This window comes from Poeciliopsis prolifica, unplaced genomic scaffold (assembly GCF_027474105.1).
Source record: "Poeciliopsis prolifica strain line A6 unplaced genomic scaffold, Auburn_PproV2 SCAFFOLD011, whole genome shotgun sequence".
NCBI classification, from domain to species: domain Eukaryota; kingdom Metazoa; phylum Chordata; class Actinopteri; order Cyprinodontiformes; family Poeciliidae; genus Poeciliopsis; species Poeciliopsis prolifica.
This window is the reverse complement of record NW_026562386.1, coordinates 200,290-217,619: the sequence shown is the minus strand read 5'-3', so window position 1 is coordinate 217,619 and position 17,330 is coordinate 200,290. Positions and strand designations below refer to the sequence as shown.

At 40.2% G+C, this 17,330-nt stretch overlaps 1 protein-coding gene across 9 annotated transcripts in view; it reads right to left on the bottom strand.

Moving 5' to 3' along the window:
* The window catches only part of sox6 (SRY-box transcription factor 6), a 136,052-nt gene that overhangs the window by 74,763 nt on the left and 43,959 nt on the right, over window positions 1-17,330 (bottom strand). For all 9 annotated transcript variants that reach the window (XM_055037007.1, XM_055037006.1, XM_055037005.1 and 6 more), the window contains 2 exons: window positions 16,382-16,619; window positions 13,009-13,219 (listed from right to left, as the gene is read on the bottom strand). In XM_055037007.1, the coding sequence (XP_054892982.1) occupies window positions 13,009-13,219; window positions 16,382-16,619 (449 nt within the window). The remainder of the gene's footprint in view (window positions 1-13,008; window positions 13,220-16,381; window positions 16,620-17,330) is intronic.

Here is a 17,330-nt window from a genome sequence, read left to right as displayed (position 1 = left end):
TACATTTGGCCTCATGTACATAGTTTTCTGGCATAAAAAAATATATGAAATAGTCAGTCTTTTAGTGAGACAATGACAGGTTAACTTCTGATTCCTTATCCAATCTGAGTTCCGAGGGAAACAAATCAAAAGTCGAGATTGATTAAAAAAAAAAAAAATGAAAGAAAATGACTGTGACACACTCCAAGGAGTCCTTTGAATATCTTAATCACAGGCACACTAAAAACAAGACCCCGTCATCAAACCAAATAAAACATAATAATTACAAGAGGCAGGCAGGGAAGTGAAATCCTGAGAGAAAACATGTTTTTGTCATTCAGCCGGTAGTCCCCGAGACAACAGCTGTTGGATGCTGCAAATACTCCTGAAGTCTCCATAATCACGCTGTTATTGAAGTGAGGACAAAAAGGGCACTAATTGCATGGGAGCAATCGGAACGCAATAGGTTACACACCCGGGTGATGCCGCACAATACGAACTCTAAAGAGGGAGCCTCAGATAGGGGAGAAGGGAGAAAAAAATTTGAGCACAACACAGCGTTGTCGCTCATTTTTAGGCAATTACCTTTCCTCCTTGTCAACAGTTGCAATAACCTCCTCCTTTTCCAAGAGATTTCTTTGGGGCAGTTGAATAATTTCAGCTTTTTATTACGTGTAATTATCGGTGCTGGCATGCATAAATAAGGAAGTCCAGCTTTTTGCTTCATTGTCACTGTACGAGCAGAGCACCTGCACTTGGCGGAGGGCTTTCTTTAACTGACACCTGATCATTATTCCACTTGGTGAACATTTCTGTTAGTCACCTTTAGTCTTTTCTGTCTGGTCGTGTAAACAGTGTCTAAAAATGCGTTGCAGTTAAGACTTGCTTCATCAGAGAGAGAACATATCCTCTCTGTTGCAGTTTTCCTGATGTTCGTCACTGCGAACCTTCTTTCCTGTATCTGAGCCAAAATCAGTTGTTAGCCTCTTAAATGGGTTAGGGGTCAGCAAAAGATTGTCCTTTTTTTCTAAGTCGGAGGTCCTTTCATAAACAAGCATTTGAGGCTTTGGGAAAGCTTTACTGAAGGCTAAGATTGGATTAATAGTTAAGTACAAAGTACTTCAAATACTTAGTCTGTTTCTTTCATGATTGGAAACATTTGCTTTTAGTGATTATTTATTTCTTTATACTTTTTTTTTTGTATTGTTGCCTCTATTTATTTGTTGACGTGTTTCGTTGGTGGATACAAAGTGAACTGAAGAGTTTGACACAGCTACATACAGTATGCAAAAATATATATATTTTATAAATCTTAATTCAAACAGAACGAAAACATGTTTAAGTTTGTTAACTGGGAGGTAAACTAAAATATTTAGCTAAAAAGGGGATTTAAAAGTAGTTGCACCACATTATTGTATACTAAGAAATAATATCCGACATCATAATAATATTTATTTCTCTCTGATCTATTTACAAACAGTAACAGCTAGGAAGAAAAGTTTTGCTATCTCAGAGACAAGCAGCAGAAATTAGTGAAGCATCTTTAAATTATAACAATGTTAACATAACATTCAAACTCTGAGTATAATACATGAACAACTTGAACACTTATTAACTCATTTTGGGAACATTTTAATGTGACTCCCAAGACCAACAGGGAGCCGAATCCAGCCACAAAATCTGCTTATGCATTAGGCGGCCCGAAGTGAAACTATTTTCTGCAAACACAAATTCAGTAGAAATGAACAAATACATTTTTAAGGGTCTTAGATCTTATGCAAGAGTAAGCAAACTGGCTTCCATGTGAAGAAACTTTCCCCATTCGCCTCGTCTCGATCTTCACTGACCAACATGTTAATCCTTCTGGGTTGACCTGTCCGTTGCGAGGCGCCGTCTGTGCACACAGCACCCTGACCTTTCTAAATAGGACACGTGTCCATCAAGCATATATGAATTAAGCATCCCCTAGAGGCTTCACCTCCTGAGCCAAGCAGCATGTGACCTCTCCCAATCCATTTTACTGCGGCACTCTGTGGCAATCAGCCTTGAATTATTAAAGTGAGCAGTGAGCAATGATCAATTCATTGCGGCCCTTGCTCGCAGGCTGCCCTGCTGTACTTCAGCAGAAATGACATTGAGAACACTTGAGTATGCTTCCAGACAATGCACATAAATGTGAAATATGTCAGACCCAATATGTCAATAATCATAACTGTACAGGCCGAGGCCATGTCCAGGCTAATCCCACTGAAATGCTGCTAGATGACGGTGATATAAGCCGGTTCCGGTGCTGTGGGTCATTGCAATGGCTTTCTGAGAAGAAACAATGAACACACAGGTGTTCTTAAGACATCTTCTTCTAGCAGGGAAACTTATGTATCTTTCTTTCAGCACAACTGCTCTTTCAATACTTTTTAATATCAGCAAACTGCTGCCTCATGTCACTTGAAAATAGAGCAATTGTAAGGGAGGAAGCTGCATACAGGTGAGAGTAGTGCAAAAAAAGAAACTCACTCAATCAAAACTTTGTGAGCAGAAGACAAGGAGCCAAGATAAACCAGTACTCAGAGCCCCCAAAACTGCAATCTCCTCTTAAGCCGGAGAGTGGCAGCTGGCAGAACAGCTGGTGAATAGGATTAATGTCAGAAGAATGAAATAAAACTCAACATATGTCCGAGCCTGAGGTGTTGGGACTGTGCGTGATTGTGCCCCCGATGGATGCCATGTGTGCAGCTGGAAGGAGCTGCTGTGCTCCTCTGCTTTCTAACCTACAAGGTCACTTTTAAGAACTAAGACCATTAAATGCTTGGATGGCAGAATTAACTTTCCAGTCCCTGATACTTCTACTTTTTAATTTTTTAAGTTTCTGTTTGGGTTACAAAACAGTTATAAGGAAGAGTTATTGTGATCAAAGTAAGGCAGTGCAAATGTGCTTTTAATGTGCTTTCGTTAGTAAAATAAATTTTTTTGGATTGTTTTGCCTTTCTTATTTTTTAAGAAAAATCATACCTATGACATATGTATTGCTATTTTTTTTTTAGCATGGCTACTATTATGCAAATATACTACTGAAGCTGAAAGACAAGTGTGTTTAGTTTACTAGAGAGAAAAAGTAGACATTACCCCTGGATTTTAAGCCGATGCTGATGAGGGGGATCAGCACTTCACGAGTAGAAACATGTCGACTCAATTTTAATTTATAATTTCCATTTGATGTTAGCAATCATTACGGTCCACGCACTGTAATAAATGATAATAATTTCCCGCAAAAATTTAATTACTGGGTACCTTACATTGGGGAGATTTTTTAGGGGGGGTACCCAGCAATTTAACTGTCAGACATAAAGTTGCCTGCTAATCAATGCTCAAAAACATTCACATTTATTCATCTATGTTAAATTAATAGACGTGCAAAGAAAACGGGGAGCACTGTGATCATAGCAGTTCAGTGTGAATTAGTAAATTAATGGGTGTCTGACTCCACAAGGACAAAAAGAGACTAATAGGATCCACATGAATGCATCACAGTTTGTAGGGAAGCCAAGTGTCTGGTTTACACTGAAACTTTATTTTAGGAACTCTGGACATCTACCATGCAAGACTGAGCCCTATAATAAAGCTTTTTCATTTAATCTTTTTTTTTTTATGCCATGATTACGGAACATGTTATGATACTTATAACTGCAAATGTGTTGAATTTTCCGCAGCTCTTGTAATTTTGCATTATTTTCTCATTAAACAACAATTTTGAGGAAAAAAGTTGCATAATTAAAGTTGTTTACTGAATTACTCGTCTGAACGTGTTTACAGACTTTAGGATCTACACATAATGTGAACTGGACCAGAACCCTATAGGTCACTTTTTTTCAGTTTACATTGGCTGTTTATGAAAGAGAAAGTATGAATGTGTGCAACAACCAAATAATATTTAAACTGCATTCATGTCCATGTTGTTTGTATTTGTCTGCATTTCTGATATAAAAAAAATAACAATGAAAAAACTGTGAGAAATATCTTAAAATAAATATGTGTTATTCCAGAAGTATTGTGTAGTAAGAAAAGAAAATTACAAAGATGATGGAACAATTTGTAATTTATAATGTGCTCAAATTAATTTGAGCATATTTATTCAGTGGAGGGAGAGACCCCTCACTGAGAATTTTTTTTAACAAAATCACTATTCCTAACATTCTCAAGTCATTTTTAATTGCACATTTCACCTTTTATGTCAATCTGTCTGTCTATGTTCCTAAAAAGAATGCATAACAACACATTTCTTTGGAGAAAGATTTGACACAGCAAAGACACATTTCTTTTAGTCATTCTTAAAAATTGTAACAAGATAAAACAAAAAGGCATCAAACAAATAAGACAGATGCTTGTTGATCTTCAGTCAGAACATGACAACAAGAAAAAAATGATTATTTTCCAAATTTCCTCAAATCTGAAGTCAGAGTAACCTTGAAAAAGTGCTCAACAAATGAAGCTGTGGCAAAGAAGGCTGGATTGGCACCTCCATTTACTTACCCTCAACTACATGTTTCAATGTGCTGTTGTTCAAGTGCAGAGACAATAAAAGCCGTATATTTTTTTCTCCTCAGTCATGCCTATTCCCTTCCTGTGGGATACAGAGTCATATGGGCTGCAACCCGCTGGGCAAAGATGGGGAAATGTGCTTCTCTTGAGAGACTGAGCTTATTGGTCCAGCTCACAACAGGGAAGCAAACAGCACTGGCTTTGTTGGGCACAGTGCCACCCACCCAGAAATAACATGTCAAAAAAAGAACTAAGCAAAAGGGAGGAAGATGAGTGGGCTTATTGATGTGTGTGTGGAGCTGTAAAACAATTGCAGTTTTGTCATGAAAGACAAACAAAAAGTTCTGCTTAGATAAATCATTCATTCTTGTTTGACATCAAGATGAACTTACTGACCTCCCTCCTGAGCAATTGGCAGAATAGCAACATCTTGCATCTTAAACTGCCGCTCAGTGCAATCTCGAAAATTACACTGGAGGTTCAGCTTAAGAGTGATGATATTCATCTTACGATTATTATGGTTGGCACCCACACTTTGCAATGCAATAAAACAGAGTTCTGCTAATTTCTTCTGACATTTTCATCACACCTCCTCATGCTTGTAATGTTATTGAACAAGGAGGGGGGATAAAACGTACAGGAGGAAGAAACGTGTGTTTCATCAGAGCTGATTAAACAGTCTCTTTGTTCAGGAGATGGCTCATTAAAGTTTGTTGTAAGACGTTCCTGCTTGTCTGTTTTCTGTGACAAATAACAATGCAAATATGTTAATAGGCTGCATCAGCACAACTTGTCATGTCTGGTTCTATCAAAGCAGGATCAATCTGCCGGATGGTTGGCGTACCTCTGACTTGCAGACTGAGTCAGAAATGTGCTCTGAAATCATTAGAGGGCCACAGAGGTTGTCTGTGCCCAAAGTGTGAATTACACTCACACTATTTTGATCCTTGGTCAGATGACACTATTTCTTTTGTCAAGATATGTGTAGAGAATGCTTGGGAGCAGAATGCCACGGCCAGGACAGTGATACTTACTTGGCACTCAGTGGGATGCAGAGAGTAACCCTGTAGCAGGCTCACATACACACACATGCAGCAGGACACATGTCTTCTCCTCATCCCGTTGTGGAATACCTTGTTCTTTCTATTTCTGACTGCCTCAGTAACCCACCTCCCCACACCCCCACCACCACTTTGTGCAATTTGTCTGCGTATGACCCTCCTCCTGTTTCATACGACGGCAAAACAAGGGTGTTATCTCCCACTTCCAGCCTATATGGTCTAAAGGCAAATATAGAAGCATTAATAGCTTCTGCCTTAGTGCATGTCAGCGTTGCTCGCTCTCTGTCTCTCCAAAAATAGTCTCAGAGCTGTTGCTGATTTAATCATTTGATTATTCACATGTAGCAAGAAGGTGAAGCTATTGCTTTTTTTAGTTAAACAAAAAAAAAACTTTATAATGCAAACATTGTTTCTACAACTATGTTGTATTGCTTCCTGTCTTTCTATCCCATTAATTCAATATGCATATGATGAGCTATACCTACAGCCAACGTGTGGATTTGTGAGTATACAAAGACAAGCAAGCCTCTGTGATTTGTCTCTCAGAAACACCCGTTTCCTCCCATCAAGGGGTTTCTGTGCGACTTGTAAACCAAGATCACAATGGGAGTTTTGTGCTGCGTGGGTGCAGGGGGACACACAACAGCTGAAACCCGGGAAGATGGCCCCTGGAATGCTCAGCAGCAGTTGCTACTGTTGACTAATCGGAATATGAGAAGTGGGGAAGGTGATCTTGAATGCAAAGAATGGTACATTGAAGAAGCAGCTGCTTGTTTTGTCATCTGAACGACCAAGACAGCAGAAAGGGTTCCCGTTTTGAAACGGGCAACAAAATCTGCTCCTTAGCTTGTGTAAAGTAAAACCTTTGCTGGCCTCCATCACCCCACGGGGACAGGCCTGTGTTATGTGACAGCTCTGTTTTGGAACAGATAGTAAATACATAATTCAGCAGCGGACCGGGCTCTCTGCTCCGACTATTCCCCTCATGCAGCCACTCCATTTAGCAGTGGGCTCTGATCTCAGGCTGGCACTAGAGCAACTTTGTCACTGGAGGGTAAAAAAGGGTGGGAGACAAAACTCATAGGAAGAGGAACAATTTTGATCTGGGCCAGATACGGACAAAAAGATGATAGGGTGGAAGACCGGGAGGAAAAAAAAAGGAAAAAAAGAAAGAAGACAAAATAAAGAGATGAAGGAAGAGGGATGAAAAGCAGGAAGGAGTAAAAGGTCCATGTGTCAGATTTGTGAAAGTTCACATGTCAGGCTGGCAGGCAGCCCACGGCATACAGCCGAAAATCTATTTAACGTCTGCCTCACAGGGCAACAAGAGGGTTGATTGGCAGAGAGCGGAGAGCCACTTTTGATCATGTGTCCTAACAAGCGATTCCAGCTCGTGTCTCTTCAGCCTGAACAGATCTGCATTACCTATTCAAACAAAAGTGACAGACCAGAGAGCTGCTCCACTGAGCTGCTGCACCATGCCACAGGCCAAGAGAGATCACACACACAGGAAGGCCCCCACTGGCACTTGCAGGACATGCAAGCCTGAACACGCAAACACACACACACACACAGATATAGAAAAATGGTCAACTCAATCAAATACTTTACGAAGTTAAGAATCTGGCTCAAATTTACAAACAGAGACAACAGATTCTTTAAAAAAAAGTGCTTGATGGAGGAGAAATGTTTGACAGATGTTTGGCTTCTGCATCTGTCCTGACACAAAGGTCCTGGGCTGGTGCTGTCCAGAAGGCTGCAGCAGTAAGAGGCAGCGGAGAGCAATGTGTGAAGAATCAGCAGGCAAGGAAATGAATTTCCAGCCCTGATTGCATATGCATGGAGTCAGAGGCTCATACTCACATCATTATAACAAAGATTCCTATTAATTAGGTGGGATAAAGGGGAACCAGATGACATGGCAGCTGCTGAAGAGACGAGAGGGGAGGGGGCGGGAACGAAAAGAGGAGCAGGGAGAAATCTCCCCAATCTCTTTTGGAAAAGGGGGAAAAATACATTTATGTGACAGAATGTGTAACACAAGTTACATGCAAGGAAACTTATAGAACATAAAAAAAAAACCACAAGCCTTTTGAGCACTGCTTTTAAAGCAAATAAATGTGCAAAAAATAGATCTGTTGACACCGTCAGCACCTGCAACCAATTTCCAGCGAGCCTCCATGTAGAGTCAGCAGGAGCTCTGACACTGAGGGGGAACGGTGTAACAACAGAGTCAAGAGTTCATCAGCGCTAATCAGACCGCAAGCCTTAGAGCTGATCCTATTCTCTACCCCAGCTCTCACCCATCCCAGAATCTCATTACATGGCATGTTGTAATAGCGGATAATGACCTGGGGCTACTCACACAATGCAGATCACTCCCCCACACTCAACCTACTGCACAGTCATTATACAGTGATAATACACAGTCTCGTTGGGGGGATTACACTTACAAATAGAGAAGACAGGTCTAAGTGGTGACTTGGAACCAAACACAGTTCAAATATATAAATCCTGTGCCCAAGCACAATTAGTCCGCTGGCACACCCTGCTGCGCTGCTTTTTGTCACGAGCGACAATCGGGTTACCTGCCGCTGTAATAGGGGAACTCTTTTTCCCAGCAACCATTAAATATCCTTTAACCTGAGATTAAAAAGCAAGCGGCTGCAGTTTGCCTGGTGCTTTGACTCCCCTTTGCTGAGTTAATTAGCCGTGACTGTGTCAAAGGGTTTCAGGTGTTGATTATTCTGCAAGAGCACCTACAATATCTAAATAGCTGGCCTAAAACAGGGATGCGATTTTAAATGGGGCATCTTTTTTTCTTCTTTATCGGAAAATTTCTTGTCCTGTATTTTTGTTGAACAGCAGCACATTGAAATGCAGTTATTCTGCAGATAATGTGTACATTATTATACTGTACATATAGATTATGTGGGAAAAATCTCCTTTGTTAAATGTCCCGAGGCTACAACTGTTCATGACTCTACTTTCACAACAACTGCCTTGAAACGTTGCCAGATCACTGTCATTTATCAAAGCTCAGCTACGGTAAACAAGAAGAAGTATTGTTCCCAAGTTTTCTTCTTCTACAGTAAAATAATGTCCCAAAATCTCTTTTTTTATGTTAGTGCCTTTATTTCTCATATTCTAAAAATTTAACCACCTTGTTGTAAATTCATTTTGATTATTCGAAAAGGAATGCATGTTACCCAGGTGTGTACATTTGAAAGGCACATCAAGAACATGGCAGCTAATCTGGAAGATTTTCATTTGATCAGTATATGAATTGTTCTTGCTGAATTCTAGCAAATTATAGTCATTTCTTGGACTTGTTCTTAAGTTGTTTTTTTTTTTGTTTTGTTTTGGGTTTTTTTTTTTTATCTATTCATTATAATTCTTATCAGCCATACCAAACAATGAAGAAAATGTCCTTTCTCTGACCTGGTCCAAGAGAGCATTTTTCTTAATAATAAAAGATTACACAAGATATGCTCAATTCTAGGTGTGCAGACAAGTTGAAACCCCTAGATAACACTCCCTAAAAGCTAGAACAGGAGCCTCAAGCAGGGTTACCCGTCCTTGTCTTTGGCACAATCATAAAGACTCAACACACAAGGATTTCTGTTGACTTACACAGTATTGATTCATACTTTAGTGCATTATATAAAACTGTTCTAACTGCACGTGAATCAAAACAAGGTCACCTTGGGTTTTTATAATGGTAGCTATTTTTCTTTTTACCATAATACTTAATTCTGACATTTTTAACTCTTGACAAGTGCTGTCTGGAGGCTTATCCATAAATAATGCATTTACAATACCTAGTAAATAAACATGGGGCACAATCGTTAGCCCTGCTGGCAACTGGGCCTAATAGAGCTTTTACAGCAAAGGTGACTATTCAGCTAAATGCAGTGCTCACTGCTGGGAGGACATTTTCATTCATTAGCACAGTCACAAGCACTTAAAGCACTTTAAGGGATCCAAGATGGAGAGTAAAGATAGAAGGATGGAGAGGGTGAAAGGGTAAAAATATATAGAGATGGAGGGATGGAGGAATTACACCTATAATATTGAGCAATGTCTCTATTGTTGCAGGGTTTATTGGGCATTGTGGTGAATCAGGAAATGTGCCTCATAATGCTGTTAAAGGAAGCCATGATGGTAATGGAAGACATCAGAAATATCACTGTCCATTAATATAGGCCGTTCCATGTCTGCTTGTTCTTGCCTAAAGGTCAATTTGGTTTTTAAGTAACAATAATAGTATTAAGGCTGGGGCTGCACAGTGGGTAGCACTGTTGTCTAGCAGCAAGAAGGTCCTGGGTTCGATTCCCGGCCCAGGGTCTTTCTGCATGGTTTTGCATGTTCTACCTGTGCGTGTGTGAGTTCTTTCTGGGTACTCTGGCTTCCTCCCACAGTCTAAAAACTTGACTGTCAGGTTAATTGGTCTTTCTAAAATTTCCCAAGGTGTGTGTGCATGGTTGTTTGTCCTGTCTGTTTCTGTGTTGACCTGCGACACACTGGCGACCTGTCCAAGGTGACCCCACCTCTCGCTAGGAACGATAGCTGGAGATAGGCACCAACACCTCCCAACCCCACCAGGGACAAGGGTGTAGGAAAATGGATGGATGGATGGATGGATGGATGGATGGATGGATGGATGATGGATGGATGGATGGATGGATGGATGATGGATGGATGGATGGATGGATGGATGGATGGATGGATGGGATGGATGGATGGATGGATGGATGGATGGATGGATGGATGGATGGATGGATGGATGGAGTATTAAGGCCTAATTTAATTTTGCTCAAGTAGTATTGTCTGAAGAAGAAAAAGTGTGTTATTTGCAGCAAATTACACATAAAAAGTAAAAAAAAAATATCACAAAAATCACAGGAAGATCTGGAAATATAGTTCAACTTGCTCAGAACGTCTAAAAGAAGTTCAAGCTAAGCTTCAGTTTCTAAAATACTTTCACTGGGTTTTAGAATTTGTTAGTAGGATTATTACAAGGAAAAGGCATTCTTTTCTCCGCTTTAAGTCCAGAACCATTTTAACCTTCCCAAAAAATAAAAGAAAAAAAGAATCAAACAGAGGAAGAATCGTAGCAGATGGTGAAGAGTCTCAGGGCTTCTGTGAATCCTGAACAGACAAGCACTGAACAGCAGAATGAGACACAACAGCTGATATGCTTAAAAAAAGTGTTAAATTCATCGTCTTTAGTTGCTTATGACACATTAGACATATCGACAAGAGATCGTTCTTCCATGCCCTTTAATTGGTTAATCCAGCCCTTTTCATTTCCAATAGTGTCCCTCTCCATAGACAAAGACACGAGATTATATCTCCAAGGTTGCTGTTAACTTCTTTGGGAGGCAGTTTGTAAGAGTCTGCCTCCCACCATTTTACAGTAATCACTGATCATCACCACAGAAGCTTCCTCAAGGGCTCTCAAGAACAGAGCGACTCTCAGTTCTCTCGGCACGGGGACGGCATGCTGAACTTCGTATGGCTCTTGTCTTCTGCTGGGTTCCCTGCACGAAAACTAATTTGCTTTAACAAGGGAGTGTATTTTTGTGCCCGAGACACAAGGCGCATGAGGCAGACCACGGTGCTATTATTAACAGGAGATTCAAACAGCTGTATGGCAGTCCGAAGCACCCTCTCCTCTCCGCGCTAACATACGGCCCTGGATTACAGCCTGCACTTGACCATTTAAATTACTGCAACAACCAGCCTTCAGCAGATGGGGCTCATTTCCATAATGTCCACTGTCGCCACCGAGAGCACTGATGATGCCGTTGCGAAAAATCCTTCCACAAATAACAAAATAGTCATTAAATTCAAACTAAACTTGAAAAAAAGTAAATTTAGCATCATATACTAGATGCACAGAACTATTATTGCAATATATAAATTATGGTGTAATACATATAGCATCTACAATAAACATGTAAGCAAAGTAAATTAATCTCGTTTTGAAATGACCTAACCTGATCCCTTATATTTATTTTCTTTACTTCCTTACCAATTTCTTAAGATTATCAGTAAAAAAAAATGTCTAAACTTTCTGATAAAATTTAAATATTAAAGTATGAATAAAAAAAATATGTATTTAATAACACAGTTTTTTGTTTTTGACATCCCAAGAAAAAATTTATTTTCTACATTCAAACATTTTCATCTGCATTTGATCCAAATATAAATGGGACATTTCTTCATTTTTTCAGTGTGACATCATGCTACCGAAATGGAGAACTAATTTATTTTAAGATTTTTTTTTTCTTTTTATATGAAGTGCTGATCATTTTTAGGTAGCCACGGGTCTCTCGAATTAAAAACACGCCCGCAAGAGTTCCACATGGGAATATGCATTGAAAGCAAATCTGCCATCAAAATGACAAGTATTCGATGATGAGGAACTGAAGTTGTATATGGTCATTTGAATCAATTTTCAGAAACAATACGTTAAATTTCAACAAAATAAATTGTGTTTATTTTTTCACTGTGGAGCCCAGGCTGATTGCGTTGTCAACAACACAAACAATCAGTCATTGGAGGGTGTGGCGGCATAATTATCTGGTGAGAGGTCTGTGATGCTCTGTTACAAAGATCGCCACATGCATACTTAAAAAAAGAAGTGGCAAATTATTTTTAGGCTAACAGAGGTCTAATTTATTCATCTGATGAAGTGCTTAAGCTAAGAGCTCCCCAGACACTAAATGAGACACATGCGTTCCCAAGGGGGTTTAACATTTGATTGGATGTAGTTATATTACTACAGCCTTAATTAAGAAGGGGGATGTGTTTCAGAAGCTCTTTCAAATATTTGTTTTTCCGCCATTCTCTTGATAGACTCCAGGCTGTAGGAGGGAGAGCCAAGAAGGGTGAAACGGGCGGAGATACGACAGAGAACTCACTATCTTATTACTGGAGAGGATTTCTTGTTCTCACTGTCGCTGCTTGCTTTGAAAAAAAAAAAAAAAAAAAAAAGAAAAAGGTGAACTAATTAGTCACATTAATCGGGTGAGATCTTTGAAAAAGGTCCTGGGCTATTTGAGGGAAGTTACCTTTCATGTATGCTCAAAGTGAAAAGTGTTCTGTGCATCAAAAAAAAAAAAAAGAGGTAATGTTCCTGGCATCAGGTCAGCACTCTGAGTTTTATAGTCAAAGAGTTTTTCTTGGCATGAAAGAGGACCACACTTATGCCGAGGTGTGCTGCCACACAGTCTTTGTCATATTGGAAGAGGTTCAGAACAAAGTGGAAATACTGTAGCGTCATTGATCCCAACCTGTGTGAGTGTGTGAGGTGGAGAGGAAAAAGAGAGAGGACGCAGACAGTCGGTGAATATTTGGAAAGAGTGGGATTAGATGGTAGGAACAAGGTCTTCCTAGACTCTCACACTCACACAGGGAGACATACCATCTTGCTCTGTCTTTGTCATCTCCTCCAGCTTCTTTTGCTTCAGCGAGTCCACAACGTCTGCCAGGCTTCCTTTGCGGCGCTCCGGAGTCCCGAATGCTGATCCGCTCAGCATGTCACTCCGCTCCCGGGCCCCCTCCTCAGGTTTGTGTGGAGAAGTGGAAGTGTTCCGGAAGGAGTACAGGGAACATACTTTATTGCTGTCAGGTTCCTATAAGACAAAAAAAAAAAATAAAAAGTCAGGAGAGGAGGTGAGAGGAGGGATATGTGTTTAATGATAAGCCTTTTGCGCTACTCTCATAGCTTTTTGAGCTTTTAGACCGTTTTTTCATTCACATGTCGTGATTGATGGAGATATTTGAGCTTTGGGATGATTTGGCCACATCAAATGGCTCAACTCTGCCTTTTATGCACGAGCTTCTGTATTTTCAACAGGGCAACCTATTCTGGTAAATAAGACGTGACAAGTGAAAAATTGAGATGAAATGATAAAGTATCTTTTCATAGAGCCAATCCATAAGGCTTTACTATTCATCTGCACTGTCTATACAGTGAAATCTTCAAACTAAATTGCTGTTTGAGTGCATTTGTGTAAAGATGACTGCTGTGTAATTTGCTCATTTTCTAGAAAAGGACTGTTCTTAGCTGAGTGCCTGAACCATTCGTAAATCTGCGTCCTGTCTCGGGCTGTTGTTGTTTTTCTGTCCCACCTGTGTATGGTTTAGTATTTAACCAGGGGTTCCATCTCTGGCTGACTGGCTGAGTGCTCCCTGTGCACAAACAGAGACACGAAGAAAAGGGGGGGAAAGAATGAGGGAGAATACTTTGGGAGTGCGTAGTCGGCACACAGACCATGGCTGAGGCCTGCGTTTGACAGAAGGTAGTGTTAATTATGGTTTCTGGAGTCTGAGAAAGCAGAAGGTAGCTGTGCAGCCAGAAGTTGGAGCCTTTAACTGGGGAACAGTTATCTCTGATTTAAACTTTGGCCCGTGTGCCGAAGAGAATAAACACAGCAGACATCTGTATCAAACACATGCTGCACATTTATCATAGAAATGTGTGATAACATGGGATATTACAGCTGTTACTGAAGGATACAACGTCGAAAGCCAGACAATCCCAAATAAAGACGGCCAGGAATGCAGAAAAATGGGCCATTATGTGCCAAAATCTCATCCCTATGTGGTATGTTGAGCAAAGGAGCACAGGGCGGTTTGGTACCAAGCGGGAGAGTGGCACGGCCGTGGCACAGCACCTCCCAGGGCTGAGCTGAATGGCTATGCAGCCTAGCAGAGACAGTGGAGAGCGCTTGAGGGGAGTGGAGAAGTGCTGGGTTAATCAGCTGGCATGGGTTCAGGGCACAGCCCACACAGACGCATGGCACTGCAATGGAGCCAGGTAATCAGCAAAGGCAACTCTTGTTCCTTCCACCTCAAGGCTTCACCTCTCCTTTTTCTCATGCTCTCGCTGGAGCTCTCTGTTTTGCTCATTTTGTCTCATGCTGTTTTTTGTCTTTTCATTCTGGTATTTCTTAGTTTAATCCACAAACAATAAAAACATAACAATAAAAGTGTCAAAATAAGGGAAAAGAAATTGTGAGGTTTTATAACTGGGAACTAAAATGTATTCTTACCTTGAATAACCTCTGCAGATGATTTTTAAGTTCACTCCCTTAATATATTACAGAATAATGCCAAAGTTGTCCAAAATAAACAAAATCTGCAAAGCTGCATCCAACATCTATCAACGGCCGAAGACTCCCCACGTAATGTTACGATCCGTACCTCTTTTTCTGTTCCTTCTTCTTTCCTCAACATAGGAAGTAATATTGTTTCAGTGCTTCTGTGTTTTTGTATTGTCTCTGTTCTGACCCAACAAAATTTGAGTCTGTCTCAGTAGATGGACGCTCATGCAGAGCCAGATTCTGCTGGAGGTTTCTTAGAGTTAAAAGGAAGTTTTCTCTCTTCACTGTCACTACATGCTTGCATGGGACAACAGATTGCTGTGAAGTCGACCAAGGCATGCATTTGCCTGAGCGTCTATGGATGAGCAATGTTTTACCACTTGCAGATACAACATCAACTGACTAATGAAATTATGGTGAAATTGCTCTGTGTGAAGCTATGCACCTGGATTGTGTTGGCATAAATTGAAATAATCTGAAGAGAATTTGGACTCTCTTTTCTGAGGATTCAAAGGATTAAAAAACTATGGCATGTATCAGTGAATTATATGAAATTTTGTGACAGATGACTTATATACAAACTAAACCATTTTTATAGTTGCCTGTCAACAGCTATAGAAATTGTTCCCGAGTTAATTATCCTTCCTGTCCTGTTCACTTTCAATCATCATGAAGCTGTGTCTGCTACAGGACCTAGTCATGTTGTGCTGCAATGCTGAGGAGGGTCTCAGCATTGCAAAGTCACTTCAGAGGCCCTCTGGGTCTCTTAACCAGAGACCTGACTGCCTCAGACAACCACCTGCCTCCTGCATCTATAGCCCACAAGTGAATCTGCTCTTCCTTGCTCTGCTCACGTCAAAACTGCTCTACACTAAGAATGTACATGGTCCCCTGGGGGCTTTGCTGTTTTCTTGCTGTGGATCTCCAAAAAGACATTTCTCTAACAGCAACAAAAACCAAAGCATGCAACTTGGGGTACAAAAGTATACTTTTACATCTTATCTGACTTCATTCTGTAAGCCAACATTCAGAAAAGAGTGTGGGATTATCTGTTTGACTCTGGTTTATAGTGTGGTGTTTTTCAAAATATTCCCTTTTGAGGACAGCAGCTCTGAAGGTTATATGGTATTAAAGAACCATAAGGCTGGGAAAATGCAGGATAAAGGGTCTTTGTGCAAGCTAGAAACAATGACAGCCTTATCATTTTGTATTTGAACACCTCAGGGAGGGCATAAGCAGAGTAGTTTCCACTAATAGGCATTTTTTTAGTTCTCTTTTGCAAGGCTTTACTTTTATACTTAAATTCCCACTACAAAGGCATCAAAACTAGAAGTAAGAAGAGTTTAAACACTTTTTGAGACACATAGAAAACTTACTTTTCACTTCTAAAAGTTCACTAGATCTTTTGAGGCACTCAGGTATGAAATTTTTCTCTTGTTATTTCTTAAGGGAATGTTTCTGGGATTTCACACTTCAACACATCAGTGGATTTCAGTGCAAACAGTTTATTGCTATTCATTTTTAACATTGCCAGCAGCCAAAGGTGATTCTTTTTTTTTCCAATTATCACAGCCGAAGTCAAACATGGTGCAAATGGCTTAGTGTTTCTTTTTTCCAGCTATTTCATCCATAAATTTTTTTTTTCAGAGCATTGCAATAGATTGAAATTTTGTTGTGTGCATGTCTTACCATGCGCTGCTGTGCTGACACCAGGCTGTCCCAGTCACTCTCTGGTGGCACGCTGCTGAGCGGCTGCATTTCATCTGGGGCTTTGCCATGGAGCAGACTGTGCAGGGGCAGCTGAGGTGTGCCGTGGGCCTCTGCGCTTTCATCTTTCTCCCAAGACAAGTGCTCCTGACTCATAGCATCGTCACCGTCAACCACAGACGCAAAAGGTGATGTGGCTTGCTTAGAAGACATGACTCTGCTGCAGGGCAACAAAACAAAAGTAGAGAAAAAGACATGAAATTCTGTCACTAACTCCAATTCCCGAATATCATAGTTCTTATGCGTGTTGCTGGTCTGTTCTGCATGTCATCGATCCTGATCCAGTTGAGTTCAGATGGATGACTTGATATTCATTTGGAATCGTGTGTCCTTTGGATCTGCCTTAAATTCTAACACAAAAGGTCAGACAATAAGTAGGCCTGCATCCCCATAAAAAGTGAAAAATCAGATTTTTTTAAAACAAATTTTCCAAGGTATTTTTAAAGGGACGATTTATTTTCTTACCTTTCTTTTTCATGCACTGACTAATTTTCCACTTGGTTTTGTCCTTCAAACATCTTTAATTTTCCTGGTTTGAGGTGATTTTACTTTGAAGCAATCAGACCCAAACAGCCAATTTTAAGAATAAAAGTACCCTTAAAAAAAAAAAAAAGCTGGGAACTATTCAAAATCTGGTGCGTGCTTTTATGAATGTCACAGTGAAAGACATACTTGACAAATCAGGTGGAAAGAAAACAAATTTTAATTCAAATTTCTGTCAGCTTTTCACAACCCAGCCTTTTTACTGTTTGAGTGTTTTTACTATTCACACAACCAGTTACCTTTTTTTTCATAATTGTTGAGGTCACACTCACGCTGCATGTTACAAAGAATGAGATTAAACACTGTGCAAGAAAATCTAATTATGCAT